Here is a 24,061-nt window from a genome sequence, read left to right on the forward strand (position 1 = left end):
CACATGTATTGCTACGACATATAGCGATCGCGAGTGAGTATTATTTTATAACTTTATCTATATTTTAAAAAATTAGAAAATAGTATGATGACATCATTGAAACTCATAGAATTAGTATGTGTGAATTTAATCAGTTTGTAGGGAAAGTTCAGGCATGAAACACATTCCTATATTTGATATCTAGGTATCTCTATGAACTATGCAACATGGATCATGGACGGTCCTCTTATAATCACTTTCTATTAGGTTAAAGAAAAATGTTTCTTGATTGTTGAAGCATAAGCTCTGGATCAATTCCACTCTTGTCTGTCTCACTCAAGTGAATTGGTTTTGGGAATATTTTGTCAATTTTTGATGACTTTCACTTTTAACCTAATTCACTGATTATGTTTAAATTTTGTATGAAAGTTCTATAAATATAAAATTTCTATATTACTAATTGAACACGCTTGACGGTTTGAAACTATTGATATTTTTAATATTATTTATTCTTTTGAGTTAGTGCTTTTGAAATTAGAACATTGCTTTTGAATATTGGAGATTGGGCTATGACATGCATTGAAAGGTAACACCAATTCATGTTTTTGATGTAATAAGAGTTAAAACACCAAAGTCATGATTTAATACTCCAAGTAATAAGTGTGTTGACGTAATTAATCTTGAGTTTAAAACATATATTTTTTAGTGGGGATTTTCTATCTACATATTACTATTATTTTATCATTAAACAAATTACAGTACAAACCTCTTTTTGTTTTTAATTCTTATGAGGTTGACAGATAAAGTTTTGAATCATATTTTTAATGAACATGTTATTAATTTATTTAAAAAAAGAATCATATTAAATTAATTTTGGATTTTGAATTTTAAGTAAAAAATAAAATTAATTTCTCACAGAAAATTTACAAAAACAGCAAAACGAAGTAATTTAAGATATAATTTTCAAAAGGATACAAATAAATTGTAAAACTCTTGCCTCCAAAAGAGAATTCAAAATAAACACTCAAAACCTTGAATTTGATTATATATATATATATATATATTCTTCAAAACAAAATCCCCTCAAATTTGAGAATGGTTCACAAACAATAATTTTTATTATGTTATTGATTTTTTTAATTAATTATTACGCAATAAATCAAACTTAAGTTGAACAAATGTTCTCAAGATGTTTAAAATGTTCATTAGACTTAATAAATAAAAACAAGTACTTAATAAATTTAATATAATTTTGGTCTATTTGATCATTAAACTACATAAATATATACACATTGGTTATTCCATCATATCTTAATTAATTAAAAACTAAAACAATCTATTAAACAAAGGGATTGACTAAGAATACAAAAGAATTAAAATGAATATTTTCATATAATTATGGGGATCATCCTATTATCTCATGGAATAAAATCATATTTTAATCATGAAATGATACTAATAGCTCAATTTATGCTTTTAAACCCTGAAAATTGTGAAAATGTACAAAATAGTAGAAGAAATATTCATATAATATGAGTTTTCAACTATAGCAGAAAAAAGTAATAAAAAAACCTTAATTGTAATCAAAATGTTGATGGGAACATGGGAAATCATGCACCTTAAAAAAGGTGGTTATTTAATTGGTTTATAGACTTAGCACGTAATTCTAGTTATATTATGCTCTATTTATTTTTTATTCCACTTTATAACTAGTATTTCGTTTGTAAATTTTTTTTGTCAATTTCTCATTTATTAAAAAAAGTAGTATTTTGCTTACCAAACACTGCCTAGCATGGTGAAAAGGCATATGGGTATAAATAGAGATGCATAAGGTTTCGACCCTTCACTATCAGTACTGTAACAATATTATGTAATATCATAAAAATACTATAATATAATGTGTAGCATTGTTTATTTATTGTAGTACTATATTTGGATGTTTTTTGGCAGAGCACTTGTCTGGTTTTATAAAAACAAAAAAAAAAATTGTGAATTTAAATAAATAATTAATTAATTAATAGATTTTTTTTTCCCCAAATATAAACCTCCTCTTTTTTTCTTTTTTTTTGGCAAAATAACCTCATGCGAATTTTATTCACCAACATTGGTTTCAAAACATTACATGGAAGCCTAGTCATTTCCAGGGTGTTAAGTGGACTTTTTAAAAATACTAAGATATTGGTTTTTTTCTCATTAACACCCTTTTCTTTTGACAATCACAAAAATGACTTATGAAAAAATTGTTGTTGTAAATTTTTTATTCCACTTTATAACTAGTATTTTGTTTGTAATTCTTTTTTTGTCAAATTCTCATTTATTAAAAAAACTAGTATTTTGCTTACCAAACACTGCCTAGCGTGGTGGAAAGGCATATGGGTATATATAGAGATGCACAAGGTTTCGACCCTTCACTATCAATACTATAACAGTATTATGTAATACCATAAAAATATTATAGTATAATGTGTAGCATTGTTTATTTATTGTAGTACTATATTTGGATGTCTTTTGGGCAGAGCACTTGTCTGGTTTTATAAAAATAAAAAAAATTTGTGAATTTAAATAAATAATTAATTAATTAACAGGTTTTTCCCCTAATATAATCCTCCTTTTTTTTCAAATAACCTCATGCGAATTTTATTCACCAACATTGGTTTCAAAACATTACATGGAAGTCTAGTCATTTCCAGGGTGATAAGTGAACTTTTTAAAAATACTAAGATATTGGTTTTTTCTCACTAACACTCTTTTCTTTTGACAATCACAAAAATAACTTATGGAAAAAATATGTCGTTATTACTATTATTATTATTATTATTATTATTATTATTATTATTATACTTTTTGCATGTTTCTTTAAACCTATTTATGGTTTAGATTATTTTAAACTATTTGTTTTGGCAACCTGTGCGGTGTGCGGCTGATGCTTGGATTGTAAGCTGGCCAAAGTTAAAATGTAGATGTATCCACATGAATAAAAATTCTAATTCTAATAGATATAATTTATGCTCTTTTTATGTAAACAACCCAAATATTATAAATTACTTGTCCAAAACGGGGTAAAAATATGTAATGTAAAAAAAACAGGGATATATTTGACTATTTTCTATTTGTATTTAAGTACAATTATAGTTGTTTAAATTACAAACAAGTTATTTAACAAAATAAAATAACAATAATAATAATAATAATAATTAAAAATAATTACCATTTGAAAAATGTTTAAAAAATAATAACTTAAATAGATTTAAAATTTTTTTGACTTTTTGTGATTATTTTTTTAAATTATGTTAATAATAATAATTTTTAAAAATAACTTAAAAAACCAAGAAAATGTATCAATAATAATAAGAATAATAATGATAACATATTTTTCCTAAATAAATGTGGATTAAAAATCAACTTTTTAAAAATTAATAATAATTTTAAAAATTATTTAAAAATAAAAAAATTTATTTGTGTGATTTTTATAAAAAGTGTTCACTGTTCATACAATGTTCACATGGGATTCCTATACTATTCTCATACTGTATATATATTGTACATCCGGGTTTCAGTACTATTTAGTACTGTTTATATTCATAAAAAAAGGCGCTTGTCGTCTATTATTCAATAAAAAAAAATTTAATATCTTAATATTTTTAAAAGGTTCACTTATTGACAAAATGGTAATTAGATTTGATGTGATGTTTTAAAATGTATAAATTTTACATAATTTAATAATTAAAAATATATATTGAAGAAAAACACAAATAAATCCTAAATAAAAACTGGTAGAAGTTGGTGAAACAATTCAATTATGTTTGACTGTTTGTAATCGAGTCACGTCGAGTCCTCCACGGAGAAAAAGGTCACCAACATTAAAAAAAAACCTTTTAATTGCATATTCACCCCTACAAATCTTATAATTGCACATATGTGTGTGTATATATATATAAATAATTATTCAACTTTTTATTTTATTTTTACTTCACCACCAACTTCTAACAAAAGTTGATGTTTATTCAAAAGTTTATTGGTGCGCTCAAACACAGTTTAACTTTTGCAAAACTTAGAATCCAGGATTTTTCATCTTTGTCAATTATAACAAACGAGCTAGATGACCCAATTTTCATCCTGAAAAAAGTTTATCATTTATTGTGTATTTACTGCGCTTCACTTTGCTTAAAAGTTTTCTTGTTGTTGTGTTTTTTCTCATTTTTTATTTGATTTTGCTTAACTTTCACCTTTGGTGTCCAGGTCTTTTCCCTGTTCCTTCTTTTATTATCAGTTTTTGATGTTTTTTAGTAAAAAATTCTTGATTTATCTATTTTACTATAAATAAATAATAAAAACATAGCTGATCATGTGCGATCAAATTGTACTTAAAGCTAAATTTATTATTTTTTTTAATTTTATCATAATAGTTTGATAAAGTTACATTTCATAACTTAATGGCGAATTAATGATAAACTACAATATTTAAAAAAATATTGCCCATAAAAATTAAACAAGAAACATCATACGGATATATATGATAAAGAAAAAGCATCCTACCAAATCCTTAAATCTAAGTATGGACTAAATCAAACATCAAATCAATTCCAAAATTCCATTTGATCATCATCTCAGCCAGCCCCACCATTAAACTAATTAAAAAAATAAATACCAAACTTTTCACGAATCCCCCCTTAAAAGAGTCCAAAATTATTACTCAGCCCTTCATTTTTTCGTATTCTCAAAAAACCTAATCAACCATGACCAAGTGACCTATTAATATTTGAATTAATTTAAAACCCTTCACAAATAGGTGAAAATATATTTTTATAAATGTGAATAATTGTTGTGTATAGATGATCTAAATCCTTATATATGTATTGCTCCTACTTAATCCAATCGAGGTATGTGTATATTTTCGCATTTCCTAAATCTCTCATTTTGATAAAAAAATAAAATAAAATAAAATAAAAATAAAATTTCAAACTTTATGAGGGCTAATAAGATAAAATTAGTGAGAATTCTTTATAAGAGACGACTAAGAGAGGACGGTGCGGTGTCTCAATCGCACCCAAAGGCATCAACAACGCATCGCACTCAATTACCCACTGGATCACCGCCTAATCACACATGAACGGTTCTGATTTAGCCACGTCATCCATTAGTGCCACCCCATCATTCCTCCCACGTCGCACTACGCTCACCTCCCGGTGATCTCACCGCTCCCTTACCTTCCACGCTCTCTAACCTTTGTCTTTACTCTTTGGGCCCTTTATGGGCCGGGCTAAAGCCCAAAAATTTCCAATGATATCACCAAGATATCCAAAGAGATATATATATATTGCAAAAAGAAGTTGAATCTGCAGTAAAAAAATAATAAAGAGTTTTCTTTTGATTTTAGTATATAGATAGATAAAATTATAATACAAAAATGAGTTATTCTTATTTTTTTAACTATATATATTTAAAGGAGTTTACATATATGTCCCCATAAAACCCTTAAATTGAGATTTTCTATATATACTAGTTATTAAACAACTATTGTAATTTCATAACAAATAAAAAATAACTTGTTATTGTTATAATAGTTTTCTCATAAATAGTTGATAACTATAAAATAGTTATAAATTTTAACCTTGATTTTTTTTTACAAGAATTATCCATATTATTTAATTATTTATTATCTCATATTCATCTCTTTTTCAACTAAATAAATTTCCAAGAATCTCATTTTATCTTTTGGTACACAATAAAATGAGCAAATTCATTTATAATTATTTTTCTTGATTTTTTTTTAACTGTCAATATAATATTATTATTTAAATAAAAAAAACCGGGCCGGTGCTGTTTGCAGACTGTTACCGTACGTTACAAAAACAGAGAGAGGGCGGTAAGCTTACCGGTTTTCTTACAAGGAATGAAATGCACTACATGTGTCACAACGCTAATAGATAATATTTGAAAAAAAATATTTTTATTTATTTTTCTCATTAATTATATCATTAATTCTTTTCAAAAGACAGAGAAAGAGAGAGAGAGAGAGAGAGAGAGCTCTGGGTTGTGAGTGTCTTGCATGAATCTCAATTAAATTCCCTTTGTTTGCTCGTTTTCAGTGCTTTTTCTTCGTTTGAAGCTCGCCAATGGTGATGTTTCTCTGTGGAAATCCAGAAAAGGCGTGATAGACGAGGTGGTGAGGCGTTATGTTCTGTAAAAACTTCATCTTTTTCCGTGCTCTTTTGGGTTTTTGGGGTGATTGGCGATCATTAATGGTGGTTGTTGTTGTTTTATAGGTTTGGTGAAGTTTTTGAAGATGGAGATGCAGCGGTGTATGAACTCGGTTTGTGGGGTGGCGGAGCCCGGTGGAGGGGAGTGGAGGAAAGGATGGGATTTGCGATCGGGGAAGTTTGCCCAACTTTGTGAGAAGTGCGGGTATGTCCTTTATTTGCTTTTCTTTTTCATGATTTGCTTGTAAAGTTTGTTGCTTGATTGATGATCTTGTGGTTGTTGGATGATCGGGATTGTTTAAAAATGGCATCTTGGGTTTCTGTTTATCTTGCTCTGGTTCTCTGTGCTTTTGATTGATTGATTGATAGATCTTATGGGATGATCATGCTTGTTGCTTGCATGTGTTTGTTCAATGTGATGGTGTGATCAGTGTGTCAATCTGTTTGACAGTGATCTGCAGTTCTGTTTTTACTTTTTTTTTTTTCTTTCAACGAAGAATTTTTCCCCTTTGGTTGATGTTTTTATGCATAGCTTGCCTTCTAATCTGGTATATATGAATCTGTTTGTAATAATTGTTTGCACTGTTTTCTTGGTACTGTTTTGCCGTTCATGTTTCAATTTTGAATTCCTCACATATTATGTATCCATTCTCTGATTCTAACCTCAAAGACAAAGCTTTTCAGTGCCTTCCCTTATCTGCTGCCAATGCTTGAACGAGAATTCAATGTTTTGATACAAGTGGATGAGGATCGAGTGGGTTTTTACCACATTAAAAAAGTTTATTTAGGTTGAATGCCTCTCTAATTTGAACTAAGAATGGGAATTGAAAACAGTCAAATTAATTCATCAGCAATTTAAGGTAAATGTTATCTTAAGGCTTTAAGAGTAATATTGTTCCAATTGTTCATTCCTTACTAGTTTTTCTCTGTTGCTTCACCCTAAGCCCTAAACATATCTTCTAAGACTCTTTATCCTGCTTCTTTTTGGACTTCAACCTTTTGGTCTTCATGAAACAATATCACTTTGAATTTGGATAAATTATAAATCACTAGTTCAATTCTTTTTTTCCCTCCTCACATGTATTGATTTCCACTAGCTTACACTGACAGTTGCTTTTAGGTTGTAATTTTCTTGTTAAATTTATCCATGACCCTCTTTTTGTGCAATGTGGATGTTATATGAACAATTCATTTGTAATCTTCATGTTTAGTTTATAAATGATGATCTTTTTCTTGAAATCTAGGATGGCATATGAACAGTTAATTTTCTGCGACCTGTTTCACAGCAAAGAATCTGGCTGGCGTCAATGCATTTCCTGTGGGAAGGCAAGTTGTTCTATAAGGCCTTTCTGGCCTTCTTTCCATGCATTTTTCTTGTTGCAGGTGGTTTAAAGTGTCTAATATTTGCAGGGTCTCCATTGTGGGTGTATTGCATCCAAATCGTCAGTCTGCCTTCTCGATCATGGAGGAGTCCAATGTGTCAGCTGCATGAAGAATGCAGGACTCTCTTCTGTAAGACTAATTATTATAGCCATATATGCTCTCATCCAAACCTGATGAGCTGCTCACTTATCAATCACTTGATGATCATCTTTTTCATTTTGTTTTCATTTTACTGAAAATTTGGAAATTCTAAGTTGTGCATACATCTTTCTGCAGACTCCAAGTGAAGTGATTCACGACGTCGCACCTGATGCTGCTCCTGGAGTTCTTGCTCTCCCTGCCGGGAACATAAAAGATGAGAACTCGAATGACTTGGGTACAAAACTAGCTGGTAGTGCTGGTGACGTACAGTCTTCATCTGCAGAAAAAACTGATGATGATGCTCGTAATAAAGGTGAGATAATTCGCTCAGGAAAACAGATAGAGGTTAATGGACAGAACAGTTTGTTTCCAGCACAGAGAGACAGTATCAGTGAATCTTTTGGAACAAACACAAAAGAGCAAGCTGCACTTCAAATGAGAGAGGTGGGAATGACTACTTTCTCAAATGGAAATCAAGGACGAACTAGTCATTCTCATAAATCTCAACAAAATGACCGCAGAGATGCAGCTACTGAGAATGTTATTTCTAATCCTCATGAGACACGTCTCAGTATTAGCTTGGGAACCTCAAACCCCAGCAACACCATTGAAGCTGGTCTGAGTGTAGGTCTGTCCAGTATGTCCTTGCCTCCAGCCTGTGTGGTTTTAGAAGCAAGAGAGGAAAACAAAGGGTTACCGAGCTTTCAGCATGTTCAAAGGGCCCACCATCTGCTTCCTGTTCCTCCAAAGATGGACAATGCTGTTGCTTTGGAAGCATCCAAAAATATGCTTTCACACATTCGTGTTGCACGGCCACCTGGTGAAGGGAGGGGCAAAAATCAGTTACTTCCGCGCTATTGGCCAAGGATTACAGACCAAGAGTTGCGACAAATTTCTGGAGAGTATCCATGATTACTTTTAATACTCAAGTTAATTTTTCATGCAATTAGACTGGATAGCTTTTATTGTACTCGAACAAATGTTGTTATGTTTTATGGTTTTTCCATTTTTAGTTTCCTTAACCTTTCATTAAGTTCAAACTCTACTATCGTGCCTCTCTTTGAGAAGGTTTTAAGTGCAAGTGATGCAGGTCGGATTGGCCGTCTGGTTCTTCCAAAAGCATGTGCTGAGGTAAAATCTTCAGCACTCTTCTAGTTCTTTTCAGATATTTGATTGTGAGCTATAGGCCATACAGATTTTATTATTCACCTTTTTGTTACTTCATCCATGTGTTTGTGTTGATCTTTTTTTTTTCAAATTATATTGATGGTTTGTTTAATATTTCTTCAGGCATATTTTCCTCCAATTTCTCAGCCTGAAGGTCTTCCTTTAAAGATTCAGGATGTAAATGGCAAAGAGTGGCATTTCCAGTTCAGATTCTGGCCTAACAATAACAGTAGAATGTATGTATTGGAGGGTGTTACTCCATGCATCCAGTCCCTGCAATTGCAAGCTGGTGATACAGGTAAAATGCAACATATAGCTACTCTAGAGGCTGTAGAAGCTTTATCTCCTGCATCTGATCTGATAACCACTTAGGATCATCAAGAAAGGATACTTACCCATTACCTATATCAGCTGCATTATTTCACTTAATCAATTAATGGTTTGAGGATGATGTTAATTCCCTTACTCATAACTATGACGCTTTTTAAAGTCTAATTACCTAATCAGGGAAAATTACTTAACTAAATTGAATTACATGTGGACCCATTATGTATAGAGGTAGAAAGTAAGCAACAAGTCATAAGTTTTGCCAAATTTGACTAGTTAGAATCATGACAAAAGTGGCTTGATTATTTGCCTTGTGATCAATGCACTAAGGGATCGACATTTTCTGATTGACTTGTGCCTTGTGTTCTATATATGGAGTTCACATAGGCAGGCTTCTTCCAAGTTCATGCTACAGTTTGGTAACTATGGTAATTGTAATGAACATGTCTCTTATGCTTTTATGTTACAGATTTCATGAACATTTTACTTACTACTAGGCTCATGCTTCCTAATGTTTTCATGTAATGATTCCGAATTTGTGGTTTCACAGATCACACCTTCTATGTCTAGACCTATCTCACCTTCTGTCTCCTGCATTACTTTTCCTCATATGACAAACTGTGATTTCTTCTCTAATCTTAATGGTATATCAGTATATCTTTTTGTTTGTGTTCTCTAATTTGCAGTGACATTTAGCCGGATGGATCCTGAAGGTAAACTTATTATGGGATTCCGAAAGGCGGCTAACTCTTTGCAGTCACAAGTAATCAACTTCATACATATCTCTACATTCTTCATGTTATTTTTCATGGTGCATGTCTGGGTGCATGATGGTGTGCATTTAGTATAGAACACCATTACTTATACATTATTTATTTATTTATTAATTTATTCTAAATCAGCATATGAAACAGGATACTCAAGCATCAGTCACTGCTAATACTGGCCTTGCAAGTGATATTTTCTTCTCTAGTCTGAATGGGAACCTTCCGATAATAAGTGGATACTCTGGGCTTCGTCAGTCCATGAAAGGACCTGAGGATCTGAACATGAGCTCTTTATCTGGGTATATGAATTCAGCTGATTTCGATATTTGGCACAAGACTGACAAGCATGGTGCTGGGATGAATGAGGGGTTCACCTTGCAGCAGCCTTCACTACTTCCGGATAAGAAGAGAAGCCGTACTATTGGTACCAAGAGCAAGAGGCTACATATGGACAATGACGAGGCTCTGGATCTCAAAATTAACTGGGAAGAAGCACAGGACTTATTGCTTCCTAATCCGAATGCCAAACCCACCATTGTCATAATTGACAATACAGAATTCGAAGAATATGATGTAAGTCAGTTTTTCATAAACATTACAATCTTCTTTTGTCAATTTATTTGCAAGAACTGAATGCATGTCAGAGTTTGAAGAACATAACTATCAAATTGATGACTGATATTGCAATACATTCTGCAAATACCAGTTTTATTTCTCTCATTTTTTAAAAGAAACATAGCAAATGCACTCATAACATAATTAACTCTTGACCATAGAACTTCCATGCTTGGGCTGCTAATCAAGTTGTATGCCTTTGTTTTGTGCCTTTTTTTAAAAAAAAAACATTGAGTGAAAATAACTTTTTCAACTGATAATGTGAACTTTATGGCTTTTGTACAGGAGCCTCCAATCTTCGGTAAGAGAACTATATTCACTGCTGGAATGACTGGGTAAGGATGCTTTTCTGTTCTTTAATAAAGAAGGAGAAACTTTTGATAAACTTCTATGACTTATGTTGTTTTATTGAGGTTGGTGTTAAAGATTCACCTGCAATGCATATTCATAGAAATGTGACTATGACCAGTTGGGTGCATTTGGTTTATGGGATCTGTAAGTATTGCTAGATATGCTTTATTATGGATAATATGACATTCTTTGTGTTTGGTTTGGCAATATGGTTTCTAAATTCCTAAAATTCATGGAATGCCATTTCTGCTGAAAGGGAGTGGTTTGTGCAGGTTGGCAGATGACACTGGACCACTGGTTGATTGATTGGTTAATGTGGTTTTTTTTTAAAAAAAAATATTTAACATTAATTTAATAGACTTTATCTGAAATGCAGATAAAGAGAAGGTTGTTAGGATGGTTCCTTCAGGGAAAAAAAATTCTCTTTATCTTTATATCTTTTAATTTCATATGTTTATTATTTTTATATTTTACTGGCTTTTATATATTGATTTATTTGTTTGGATTTATTTGGATTTTTATTTTTATTTTTATTTTCCTTTGGTTTGTTTTTGTTTTATGAGTTTATCTTGAATTTACGTGTTTAGCTTTCTCGCACTTAAAATTTGTCGATATAAAATGATTGGCTTGGATGATTATGTATATTTTAAATTATAATATTAAAAAAATTACATTTATTATATAGTTTTTAATTAAACGGATAATTATCTATCTATATATGTACTTCAAGATCAAAATGTTAACACCCATTAGATTGGTTTCCATGTTTAAGTTTTTTACATTTTCACATGGACCAATCACCGGGTATAGATTTTTTAAATGATATTGCTTTGTTGATAATTAATGCGTATGAGGGCATTTATGTTATTTGTTCACTAGTACATCATAAATTAATGTAAAATACTCATCAAGGTACTCTAGTCACTAAATATATCAATTTCCTTGCAACCTCTTAGTAAACCAAATATCCATCAATATTTGAAAAACATATTTGCGAACTATTTAAAAATTTATTTCTGCAAAACATCATCTTTATCCTTCCTGTTGGTTTTTAAAAGAATTTTCTCATCTTATATGAAGAAGGTTCTATAATGCTTGTTATTTATGATGACATTCAAAATTTGATTAGTGGGTGTATGCCAAATATCTTAATAGATATTACCCTAACTAAGATTTTAAGTTTGTTTGGGTCTTATATCTATATATATAAAAGATCAACTCTAAGCGATTCTTATAAAAGTAGATAACTTAATATATGTTACTAATTTACATTAACAAACCTCTAATTTGGTTTCTAAAAAGTTCATTTAAATATTGATAGTAAGGGCATATGAACAAATATAAATGGTTTAGTCTTGTGTTGCGTCTTTTTCATGTTAATTCCTAAAATTTGTTCTCTAAAATGATTTTTAATTAAATTATTATTTGAAAAACATAAAAAGGAGAATGGGAGCGTTATATATGAAGGAAACGACTATTATACACATATTTATGTTTTTGTGTATTGATTTGTTTGGAAATTCTAGTTTTTTTAAAGATTTTTTATTATGTTTATTCAAAATCTTTAAGAATGTTATAAACAGTAAAGATATGTTTGAGATTGCTTTTAAAAGATACTATTGGAATTTTACATGCATTATGGATTTCCAATTTAAATGGATAATAAATTTTTCTTTAAAATCACGACATTAACCGTCTTTCCACATGGTTCAATCATCGAGTTACATCTGTTTTATTGTTGCGTTTTCATAATAATCAGAAGGGTTTCCATATTTAAGATTTGTATTTGTTGCACATGAACCAATTACCAGATAACATCCGTTTCAATTTTGTTTCACTTGGACCATCACCAGATGACATCTGTTTTGACCTTGTATTTGCAAAATAGTTAGATGTTTTGTGTTTAAATTTTATATTTATTTCACATGAACTAATCACTAGATGACATCTATTTCAACTTTGTATTTGGAGAATTATTAGATGTTTCACGTTTAAATTTTGTATTTGTTTCACATGAACCAATCACCAGATGACATCTGTTTCGACTTTGCATTTGTACAATAATTAGATGTTTCATGTTTAAATTTTATATTTGTTTCACATGAACCAATCACCAGATGACATCCGTTTCGACTTTGCATTTGTTGAATAATTGGATGTTTTATGTTTAAATTTTATATTTGTTTCACATGAACCAATCACCAGATGACATCTGTTTCGATTTTGCATTTAAATTTTATATTTGTTTTGCATGAACCAATCACCAGATGACATCTGTTTCAACTGTGCATTTGTAGAATAATTGGATGTTTCATATTTAAATTTTATATTTGTTTCGCATGAACCACTCACCAGATGACATCTGTTGCAACTTTGCATTTGTTTACTAATTAGATGTTTCATATTTAAGTTTTATATTTGTTTCACATAACCAATCACTAGATGGCATCTATTTTGACTTCTTGTTTGCACAATTATTAGTTTGGTTTTCATATTTAAGTTTTATGTTTGTTTTTTTTACTTGAACTAATCAATCACCAAATGACATTTGGACTCCACATTTGCACAATATTTAGATGGGTTTTCATATTTAAGGTTTCTATTTTTTCGTATGGAATAATCAGTAGATGACATTTGCTACGACTTTACGTTAGAGGTTTGCACAATAATTAGATGGGTCTTCATATTTAAGTTTTCTATTTTTTTCACATGAACCAATCACCAGATAATATCTGTTGAGACTTTGCATAATAATTAAATGAGTTTTTTATTTAAGTTTAAGATCTTTCGTGTACCAATCGCCAGATAGCATCTGTCTTGCATGTATAATTTGAAAGAAGCATATGCTCTTACTTTTTCGAAACTGTGATCCGAGGAGGGTAGTATGTATTCCATTAATTAAATGTGGCATTTTCGCTTGATGCCTTGGCCAAATTGAAAGTTTGGTTCTGTTTCCATTTTTATGTGTCATAGTTTAGGCTACTGGAATTCCTAATCTTCTGTTCTTTTTATTTTTCCTTTGGTCTGATGAACTCTGCACGATGTGGAAGAAGGTTTACATGCACAATCATAAGACTTCAGTGATTTGTTGTTCAATGTTTGTTTTTGTATATACTCTTGCAAAATATTTTGAAGGTTCTTGTTAAAACTTCATTGTTTTGTGGCATTCATTTTAAATGATGAGTTGTGTTAAATTTTTACTTTCAGGGTTCAGGATCAATGGATTCAGTGTGATGAGTGTCTTAAATGGCGTCGTATACCTGTGCATGTTCTTCCTCCTTCAAAGTGGACTTGTGCTGATAATTCATGGGATCGGAAAAGGTTGAGTTATCTTTTTCTGCAAAATGCTATGTGACTGATTCCTTATTGCCATGGTGAAAACTGATTTTTTGTTTTGCCTATGAAATCGAAATAATTCATTTGCCACAATTCATATTGAAGGTCAATATATATCAATTGAATAGAAATTCAGGTGTTCGCAATAATGTATTTATTTTACATTAAATTTTAGTATTCTATCAATATGGTATATTTCCGCAGCTAGTTTGGTCTGAGCAAATGGTACAAGCTTTGGAGAGTTTAACTACTCTATGAAGTGATTTTGAATTTCTTTCATTTCTGCTATGTGTTCTTTGATCCTTGTAGGTCTACATATATGATATCTGATCAGTAAAAACAAAATACCAATTTGGATTTTGATCTACCTTAGCAAATAAGTTCGGATGTTTCATGTTTTTAGTAGTAGTTATATTCATTTTCCTTGATATTTTCCAGGTCTTTGTGCTCTGTGCCGGATGAGTTGAGTGTAAAAGACATGCAAAACCTTCTTCAGGAGAATGCAGGTGTGCAACCTCTCTTTCTGGCTTTGTGTATAATTATGACATGTGGTTGATCTATCTTAGAAGGATAGGATTGTTTCTGAGGTTTATCTCATAATATTGATGCATTGAGATTTTCTTGTCAGTGACGAAGAAAATGTATTTATCTCAGATAGTTTTGGTTGAAGTGACTTCAATTTAGTAGCAATTGACATTGTTATCATATCTCGACATAGTTTGTTCTGTTTTATCAGGAGCCTAATTAATTTGTGTTGGATTGTAAATAGTACATTGTGGAGCTCAAACAGAAGAGAAAGTATTGATTTTTTCTCAGGGGAAAGAATCTAGAGTTAGTCATAATCAATAAACTAGACAGACTTTGTTAGTATATCTCAATATATAAATTGAAAAAAACATAAACTGGGTTAATATGTTCTGTTGATGCCATATGTTTTTCTTTTTTTCAATTAATTTGGTAGCTATGGACATTGTTCACATATCTCAAATCAGAACTAGATTTTACATGTTTAGAGGAATGTAAAGGAGTTGATATGTCTTGAAAAGTTGAGAATTTAGTAGCAATTGACATTGTTCTCATATTTGACATGGAACTAGATTTTAAATATTTAGAGAAACATACAAGGGTTGAAATGTTCTGTTGATACTATATGTTTCTCTTTTCTCAATTAATTTGTTAGTTTTGGACATGGTTCACATAGTTCAATCAGAACTAGATTTTTCATGTTTAGAGGAACATAAACCAGATGATATCTCTTGCAAAGGTAAGCATTCTACTCTTGTTTCAAATCATTTCCATCTACTGTTGGTACTGCATGTTTTTTTCTTTATCAATCAATTTGGTAACTGTGGCATTGTTCTCGTGTTAAGATCAGAACAAGATTTTGCATGTTTAGAGAAACATAATTGAAACCATATCCAGATGGTCGGACCGTTGTTCTTAATCAATTCGCCTATTTGATTTTTTTGTTTATGCAGAATTGAAAAGGCGAAAGGTTGCAATTAATGTGAAACCAAATACACCAGAGCCTGAATCTGCAGGTCTTGACGCCTTGGCCACCGCTGCAGTCATTGGTGAAACAGTGACTCATCCAGCACCCTCTGTTGCAACGACAACCAGGCATCCTCGCCATCGGCCGGGCTGCTCATGCATTGTGTGCATCCAACCTCCAAGCGGTAAAGGCCCGAAGCATGACCCTTCATGCATGTGCAACGTGTGTGTGACTGTAAAGCGCCGATTCAAGACACTCATGATGAGAAAGAAAAAGCGGCAATCTGAGCTCGAGGAAGCCGAAGCACAAAAGAAGGTTGCATGGACAAACAAGGAAGAAACTGAAGGGAATAACACATTGCGCGCTGTTCAGCCTATAGAACCTCCCCAATGGGAGAATTTTGGGCAGCTTGACTTGAACTCCCATCCGGGGCGCAGCGAAGACCGTGTTAGTATGATGACTCTTCTCCAAGTAGCAAACCGGCCGCTCGAGACTTACTTAAAGCAAAACGGGCTTACGAGTTTGGCATCCGACCAACAGGCAAGTTCAAGCTCGTTTACAGTGGCACAAGACGCGGCAGAGAGTGAAGGAAGACCGCCCGATGAGAGCTATATGGTACCGATTGCCAGGGAGAGGGAGAGTGGTGCTGTTGAGGAAGGGTACTGCAGGGTGAATGAGGTTAACAATGATGGTGCTGCTGCTTGAAGGTTTGAAATTTGTCTAATTTTGATAAGAAATGGAGGGGTGTTGTAAAAGTGGTTTTAGGTGTTCAGTTCAGTTAAAAGTTTATTACATTTAAGTAAACTTTTTACTATTGTTTGTTGTTGTAATTTTTCTTTCGAAAGTATAGATCTGCCACCATTGGACTTTGGTGAGTAGTGTTTTATAGTTATGTGATAGGTGATGTGGTGCTTTATCCTTAATTTATGAAAAAAAGGGGGGTCATTCTGTGGAAGTTCAAGTTGATGATGTTGAATTGAATCAATGATATTTGGCTTGAATCCTTATTTAATTTAGTGTTATATATATAACAATTGATAACAAGGACATGTATTTGGTATTTATTACAATGGTTATAAAAATCCTTTTCATTTCTTCATAGTTCATAGTTTTTTGAAGGAAATCTTGAAATGTTATGAAGAACATTTTCATAGAACCAAAAACAGACAGACAAAACATCACATTGAATAACTCATTAAAAGGGATTTAGATAAGCCATTGAGGATTTGCATTTTTTTGAACATTAGATAAACAACAAAGAAGAGGAGGATTTTGATCCATTGAGTTCAATGAATCCTTTGCATTGAAATATTGGCTTGATGAAAATAAATAATTTCAATGACTTTTTATAAACAAAAGTGACAAGTGCAGTCAAAGAAACAAGTTGGTACAGAGGAGGAAACATTGTTCCTCCCACATGATACCCACACCAAGACAAGCACACAGTACTAGTCTTTGAGTGTATAATGTGTGAACAATTTTATGAACAATACTGCAAGAGCAAAGTTTTGAACTTTCACTCCCTTACACACTTTGTGGCGAGTTACTAGTAGACTACTAGTATCTGTTTTTTAGATTTGTCTAAAAAAATAAATAATTAAAAATAAAAAAAATAAAAAAAAATAGCCCACGCAAAACTCACTTTACGTAAGATGTTTTCAAATGCTCTGAGATCTAGGATTTTGGTGGGTGTGCCTCTGAGGGAATGGGGTCGTAAATGCAATCTTCATTATGCGGATGACCTGTTAGTTTTGACTACATGAGGGCTAGAAGACTTGCGAATTGTCAAGCTGATCTTGTATATCTTCGAAGGTCTTTCTGGTTTAACTGCTAATTTTTCTAAAACTTGTCTCTATTCGGTTTCTATGGATGGGTTACCGAACAGGGAGGCGGCGGAGACGCTATGCTGTGCGAGGGGTTTGCTTCCAGTTACTTACTTGGGGATGCCTATCTCCGGTAGGAGACCAAGGAAACAGGACTGAGAGATTCTTATCTCAAAAATTCGGAGAAGGTTATCCACTTGGAAAGCGAGACATCTATCTTTAGGGGGGCGACTAACTCTGATTAACTCGGTCCTATCTGCGATTCCTACTTTTGAATGTCGTTGTTTCGTTTGCCTTGCTGGGTTATCAAGGAGATTGATCGGATCAGAAGAGATTTCCTTTGGTCTGGTCCGGACATGGAACACCCGAGATGGAGGTTGGTGGGGTGGAACAATCTATGTCGACCTAGGGATCAGGGTGGTTGGGGTATTCTTGAGCTGTCAAGTTTTAATCTTGCGCTCTTGGACAAGTGGTGGTGGAAGTTAATGACGGATTCTGCATGGTGTGGTGCTGATATCATCCAGTTTAATTATGGGGTGAGCCGATGGAATATGTTCCCCAGGCAGGCAGGTAGGCTTTCCTTCTTCTGGAAAGGAGTTTTGGGCTGCCTGCCGGCGTTTCGGGGATGTGTGCTGCATGAGGTCGTATCAGGAACTGAGACACTCTTCTGGAAGGATAGATGGTTTAACGGGCGCGCACCTATGTACATCTGGCCGGAGGAATTTCGTAGGACGGGTGAGCCCAATGGTTCGGTTCACGAGTTGCACTATCTTTTAGAGCAAGCTCCTTTCTCTATGGAGGGAGATAGTCTTAACTGTTGGGAAAGAGTCAGGGATTATGCCGACGTGTTAGGAGATAAAAAACGTTGGAGGTTGATCGGGAATGGATCCTTCACGGTGAAATCATTTTTCAATTTTCTAATTGATGGTGGTATGCGTTGCCCCATCGCAAGATTCTTCTGGAAAAAGCCGTGCCCGAAGAAGGTTAACTTGTTCAACTAGTTAGCTTGGAAGAATAGGATCCTTACTATGGAGGTTCTTGCCATTGTGAGCTGTAATCAGCTCCCTACGGCTACATGTGTTATGTGTAATTTAGCGATCGAGACGACGGATCATCTATTCTTGCGATGTTCGGTGGCTCGACAAGTATGGGCGTATTTTGTGAGCCTCCTGCGTCTTCCGGATTCTCCTGAGTCCCTGCAGGAGATCTGGGGAAATTGGAGAACTTCGTTGTGTGCGAACAATAGGGATGTTGGGATTTTAGTAGCAAAAGTAATTGTGTGGAATATTTGGCTTACTAGAAATGATTGCATCTTTAATGCCAATTGTTTGTCTACGCATGCACTCATTATGAAAATTGACCATGTGTTGATGTCTTGGTTCTCTTCAGCTACTGAGGGTGCGAGGGAGGTGATGGAGGACCATATTGCTTTGATTCAGTAGAGTGCGGAGACCCTTGGGACCAGTGGTCTAGAGACTGGAGGCGATCCTCCAGAGGCAGATCATTTATTGATCACGAGATAGTCGGCTGTTGGTGATGTGCTGAGGATCCCTTGCGGATTCTCTTTTTGGTTGTTGTTTTGTTGTTTTTGGTGGAAACATTGCCATGTCTCTTGGTGTTCTGTAGGAGCTCTTGCTTTATTTGTATCTTTACTATCCTTTTAATATATTGCAGTGGTTTATCCACTTTTTCAAAAAAATAATAATAAATAAATAAATAAATAAATAAAATAACAAGAAGAGATAACAACCGTAAACTTGAACCACTTGCTTATTTTGTAGACATGTCAATGCCTGTTGAATAATAGTTATCTTATTTTAATTTTATTGTTATTTTTTATTTAATGCTAGACTACGTCACATCAAGCGCATTAATTCATTAATTTATTGGAAAATAGATCACAGATCATGGTTTCTATGTCACATCATAAGAAATCCACTTTTAAGTTTCTGCACAACCTTGTATAAGTCCAAATCCATAATATTGATTAACAAAAAACAAATATTTAAATTCATTGTTCTTTCTTTATTTGCTTACATTTCACTCTTCATTTCGTACATATTAAAATAATTTTATAAATATGAGTCTCTTATCTTATTAACTTACGTTCTTGGATTAAATCATATTTGAATAATATGTATAGTTTACATTTACCAATTATTTTGATCCAACCATCCAAGTGAGAAGAAATAACAATTATATATATATATTTTTTTTTATTCAATAAGTTCCGGCTTCTTCCAAATATATATTTTTTTATTATACAGATATCTATAACAAATATTACAAGTAAGAATAAATATCAATTTTCCTAAAAAAAATAAATAACTCTTTAGTTTTACTTCCCTATTTTTTTATAATTTATCTCCTATCAACACCTTGCTAACATAATACACCAAGACTAAAAACAAAAAATTGCTCTGATTAATAATTAATGTAAATGACGAATAAGGTTACCACAAACCAAACCAATAAACTTTCTACGAAGAGATTATAAATCCACCAACAAAAACCCAAAAACATGCCTCATAAGTTGCACAAATGATAAATATGTGTATATAATATATATATATATCTATATCATTAGCAAATTAAAATCTAATAAAACAAATGTTATTTGCCAGACTAATCTATCAATCAATGTAGAAGAGAACATCAATTGACATTCCCATATTGTTCTCACACAACACCATCCTCTCTTCCTCTTCTTATTCCATTCACATGCCACACTCAAACTCAAATAGAAACAGTAATGGAGAATGAAGTAGCAGTGATGAAGGCAAGCCAAGAACTAGAAGAGGTTTATCTTGGAGTGAAGGACCCCCTCAGTAGACCTCACCTGCAAACACCTTCCAATCTTCAAACAAGAACATGAACAAGAACAAGCTCAAGAAAAGAAGAAAGACATTGCAATGAAACTCATACATGAAGAAAAAAAGGATGAAAAGTTGAAGAAGAAAAGTTCCATAATTAGCAAGTCACCGAGTTTAGCTTTTTCCAAGGTCTTGTGACAAGAAGCTAAGAACAACAACAATAACAATGGAGGATTTAAAGGCGTGAAGGAGAACAGCCAGGTTCATGATGATGCAAATGGATATAAATTAGAAGAAGACCAAAGAGGAATAAAGAAGCAAGGGATTCCTCAAACAAGCATTTTGTGCTTTGTGTAGTGTTTATGTTTGCTTCTTTCGGCATATATGTTTGGCAAGTGTTCTCGTTGAGCTCTACTTTTTAATGTAACACTTACTATATATTTAAGTGAAACATACTATCAATCCAGAAATTTAAGCCAATAGGTTGAGAGACTGAGTCATATATTTAGATGTATATTTACCAACAAAACTGATGTGGGACTATTAGTTACACTGATAACACTAATATGATTAACATTTGATAATCAAAAAAATGCAGGTGTGTGGAAGAGTATACTGTAGGAAGTGTGTGGTGAAGGGAATGGGGGCAATGACTGAAGGAAGGAAGTGCATGGATTGTCTTGAAAAAAGATTTTCCGAAAGGTATAACATTTCACTTTTTTACTCCAAAAATTATCAAGAAATACTTGTGTTTCTTGTTTCTTGAACTATATGTATACTACTGAAGGTATATTCAGAGAGCAGGGGATACAGGTTCTTGCTGTAGATATCCAGGATCAGTTAAGCAACAAGAGCTCAAGTGGGCAGAGAAGGGACTGAAACGGGCCAACGAGGCATTGAGAGTGATGACACCGGAGATTAGAGGAACTCCGACGAGACTGAGTGAAATGTCACCTGGAACTCCTAAATTTCATGCATGAATGCTGTTTTATTTATTTGGTTTGTGTATCAATCTAGATAGTAAAAATCTGAACCTCGATAGAAATATTGTTCAAAATAAATGATCTAAAAAAATTAGATGAGCATAGTTCTTAAGTAGTACCGCTTTGTTATTAAAAATCAATGTTTGAATGAGAAATGGGGACTTACACATTCATATAAACGGATCATGGGAGTCTCCTGGGCAATGTGATTGGAGCCGACAAAGGTATCACTGTATTTTCAAATGCCCGATAAAACTTCTTTTAAATCCGCTGCAGACTTCTCTAAGCATCATATGCATGTCTTGTTTGCGCTGCAATAATCAGTACAAAGAAATGTTCACTGATGATCAAAACCCTGGAAGTTTTGGGTTATTACCTTCATCAGAAACTTCACTGATGATGCATAGAATCCTACTGGACGCAGATCTGTAGGCTTGACGAGCTGCCAAATTGAGATACAAATGTACGACAGGAAGATAAACATCTTAAAAAATATAAACAATTTGCCAAGAAATGTGTAACTAAGAAAACTGCACAAACTATAAATGGGTTAAAGATGGAATTAGATATGATTTGTCACAGTGAAAGTATATGGTTACACTCATGATTCTTTCTTAAATTAATGCATGCATAAAGTTGAACATCAGAGGTTACTTTAGTAATACTCTAGCTAATAGAAGTAAAATTAAATCACAGATGAATAGAGAAAACAGTCTAAACAATATCACATTTTAATCTAACAATTATTATAACTGATTTGAAGTTTAAAAGTCAAGAATCAGAAAGCAAGAATATGAAAGAACTGACCTGAGAAAGAGCAAATAGGCACCCAGCAGAAATAAAATTCATCCCAGATTTCCTGGCAGTTACTGTGAAACAGTCTTGGTAACTCATACAGACACAAGAAATTCCAATGGTAGAAATGATTGTTATGGCCAAAACCAAAGAAAAATGTATTTTCTTCATCTTGAATCTCAATAATATCATCAGAAAAAATATGAAGGTAAGGCCATGTATTACAATTCCACCATGGTCTCTCTTTGATGCTGAGTAAAAAAGAAGGGACAGGCTTCCCATCATTGCCGCAACTGGATCCTGCATCAAACATATTTAAGTAAAACATTAAACTTCTCCCATCAGTGTGACCCTAATCACAAAATGTGAGTCCCAGATTCAACCGGCAGGGATGAACAAATTAATAGCTAACATGCAAGGCCTACCAAAGACTTTTGATTACCAATGTCCAGGTGAATTCAGAACAGTTAGCCACCTCTGAACATATATATATATTGCTGTATCCTCAAACTTGGCACCCACCAACCAGTGGTTTTAAGTTTATTTTTTTTTCAACAAACACAACCTATAGATATTTGTTTTGCTCCATAAACCATTTAAAAGAAGATTTGCAAGTTACTCTTTATGCAGAGCACTGAGTAGAATTCTTACTCTATGAAATTCCTGGCACATTTAAAACCTAAATTTTTTTTTATGCCATACTAATTTATCATAATCAGGTGAAAGTAGCCATTAATTTCACAACTTCACAAATACTGGATACAAAACCATCACTCACCATCATACTGGCTAAATATACATATGATAAATGAAGTACATATAATCGAACACAATTGCGTACATAATTTAAAAAAAAACGTAGAAATAAATAAATTCAAGTTATTTGGGAAAGAAGCATATAAAGCCAATGGAATACAAAAGTTTCAATTTTGATCATAAATTTCACAGCCAAACATCACTAGATAAACACATAAGTAGTTCAAAATCAAGAAATGTATAATTCCAAGCGTTGAGTTCCTCACCTGAAAAGGAAATCGGAAGGCACTCCATTCCGGTTTTCCAAGCTTGGATCTCTTGACAAAAAGCACATCCTTTTTCTTAGCAATACTCCTGGATTTCCAACGGCAAAGCCTCCCAAACAAACGGGAAGAACTAGATTTCCCAATCCTTTCGCAAGCTGAGAGTGTGGTTCTGAGCTTGAAATTGAGGGAGAACCTGGACCTAGGGATCCGAAGAAGAAAGGAGAGCCTGGAGCAATGGAGAATGCGGTATAGCTTGAGCTTGAAACCCACACCATTGGCCTTGGCTTCGATGGAGATGCTCCAATGCTGGCGCTGAAGCGCCTCCATTGAAGAGAGAAGTAGAGAATCTAGAGATGCGATATAGAGAGCTGGGCTTTTCTCACAGCAACAATAAAGGCGCCATTTTTATTTATTATTTGTTTATTCTATTTATTTTAATTTTATTTATTATTATTAACTATCATCATTTTTATTTGTCTTATTTTAGAGTTTTTTTTACTTGTCTATTTAAATAATTTATAAAATATAAAATATTAATATTTAAAATTATCTTTTATATTTAATCTATTTCTATAATTTTTAATAAATAATATTCAACTATACATTTTATTAAATCATATTTTAAATTAAAAAATTTTTAAAAAAATTAATATAATTTTTTTAATAAAATTTTTTTATTAATAACTAATTTCAATTAATTTTTTTAATCTATATAAATTAGTTAAAATGAACTGGTAAAAAAAATACTGGATAGAGTGTTCATTATGTATTTATTTATTTACAAGTTTTTCCTTTTAACTAATTCCAAGTTTTTAACTTAAGAATTTTTTATTTTTTTATTAAAAAAGAAGTTGAACTTTATAAAAA

At 32.5% G+C, this 24,061-nt stretch overlaps 2 protein-coding genes across 6 annotated transcripts; one reads left to right on the forward strand and one right to left on the reverse strand.

The window, feature by feature from the left end:
- Positions 1–5,972: 5,972 nt before the first annotated feature.
- Positions 5,973–16,646, forward strand: LOC120273866 (B3 domain-containing protein Os07g0679700-like). 4 transcript variants are annotated; one of them, XM_039280599.1, is made up of 13 exons: positions 5,973–6,162; positions 6,246–6,384; positions 7,424–7,505; positions 7,590–7,691; positions 7,839–8,605; positions 8,738–8,834; positions 8,994–9,168; positions 9,884–9,960; positions 10,100–10,537; positions 10,865–10,914; positions 14,138–14,251; positions 14,705–14,772; positions 15,745–16,646. In XM_039280599.1, exons 1-13 carry the CDS (start codon positions 6,156–6,158, stop codon positions 16,461–16,463), a joined length of 2,835 nt encoding a protein of 944 aa, XP_039136533.1. In that variant the 5' UTR covers positions 5,973–6,155; the 3' UTR covers positions 16,464–16,646. The 4 variants fall into 4 exon arrangements, with proteins under 4 accessions (XP_039136533.1, XP_039136534.1, XP_039136536.1 ...); XM_039280600.1 differs by having other exon boundaries at positions 10,112–10,537; XM_039280602.1 differs by having other exon boundaries at positions 5,973–6,145.
- Positions 16,647–20,110: 3,464 nt separating this feature from the next.
- LOC120273476 lies at positions 20,111–23,560 on the reverse strand. Of its 2 annotated transcripts, XM_039280102.1 has the most exons (6): positions 23,195–23,560; positions 22,185–22,472; positions 21,754–21,819; positions 21,544–21,688; positions 20,507–20,599; positions 20,405–20,420 (listed from the first exon to the last, which is right to left on the reverse strand). In XM_039280102.1, exons 1-4 carry the CDS (start codon positions 23,519–23,521, stop codon positions 21,605–21,607), a joined length of 765 nt encoding a protein of 254 aa, XP_039136036.1. In that variant the 5' UTR covers positions 23,522–23,560; the 3' UTR covers positions 20,405–20,420; positions 20,507–20,599; positions 21,544–21,604. The 2 variants fall into 2 exon arrangements, with proteins under 2 accessions (XP_039136035.1, XP_039136036.1); XM_039280101.1 differs by lacking the exon at positions 20,507–20,599 and having other exon boundaries at positions 20,111–20,420.
- Between the last annotated feature and the right edge of the window lie 501 nt (positions 23,561–24,061).

The sequence above is a fragment of the Dioscorea cayenensis genome, chromosome 12 (assembly GCF_009730915.1).
Source record: "Dioscorea cayenensis subsp. rotundata cultivar TDr96_F1 chromosome 12, TDr96_F1_v2_PseudoChromosome.rev07_lg8_w22 25.fasta, whole genome shotgun sequence".
Lineage (NCBI taxonomy): Eukaryota > Viridiplantae > Streptophyta > Magnoliopsida > Dioscoreales > Dioscoreaceae > Dioscorea > Dioscorea cayenensis.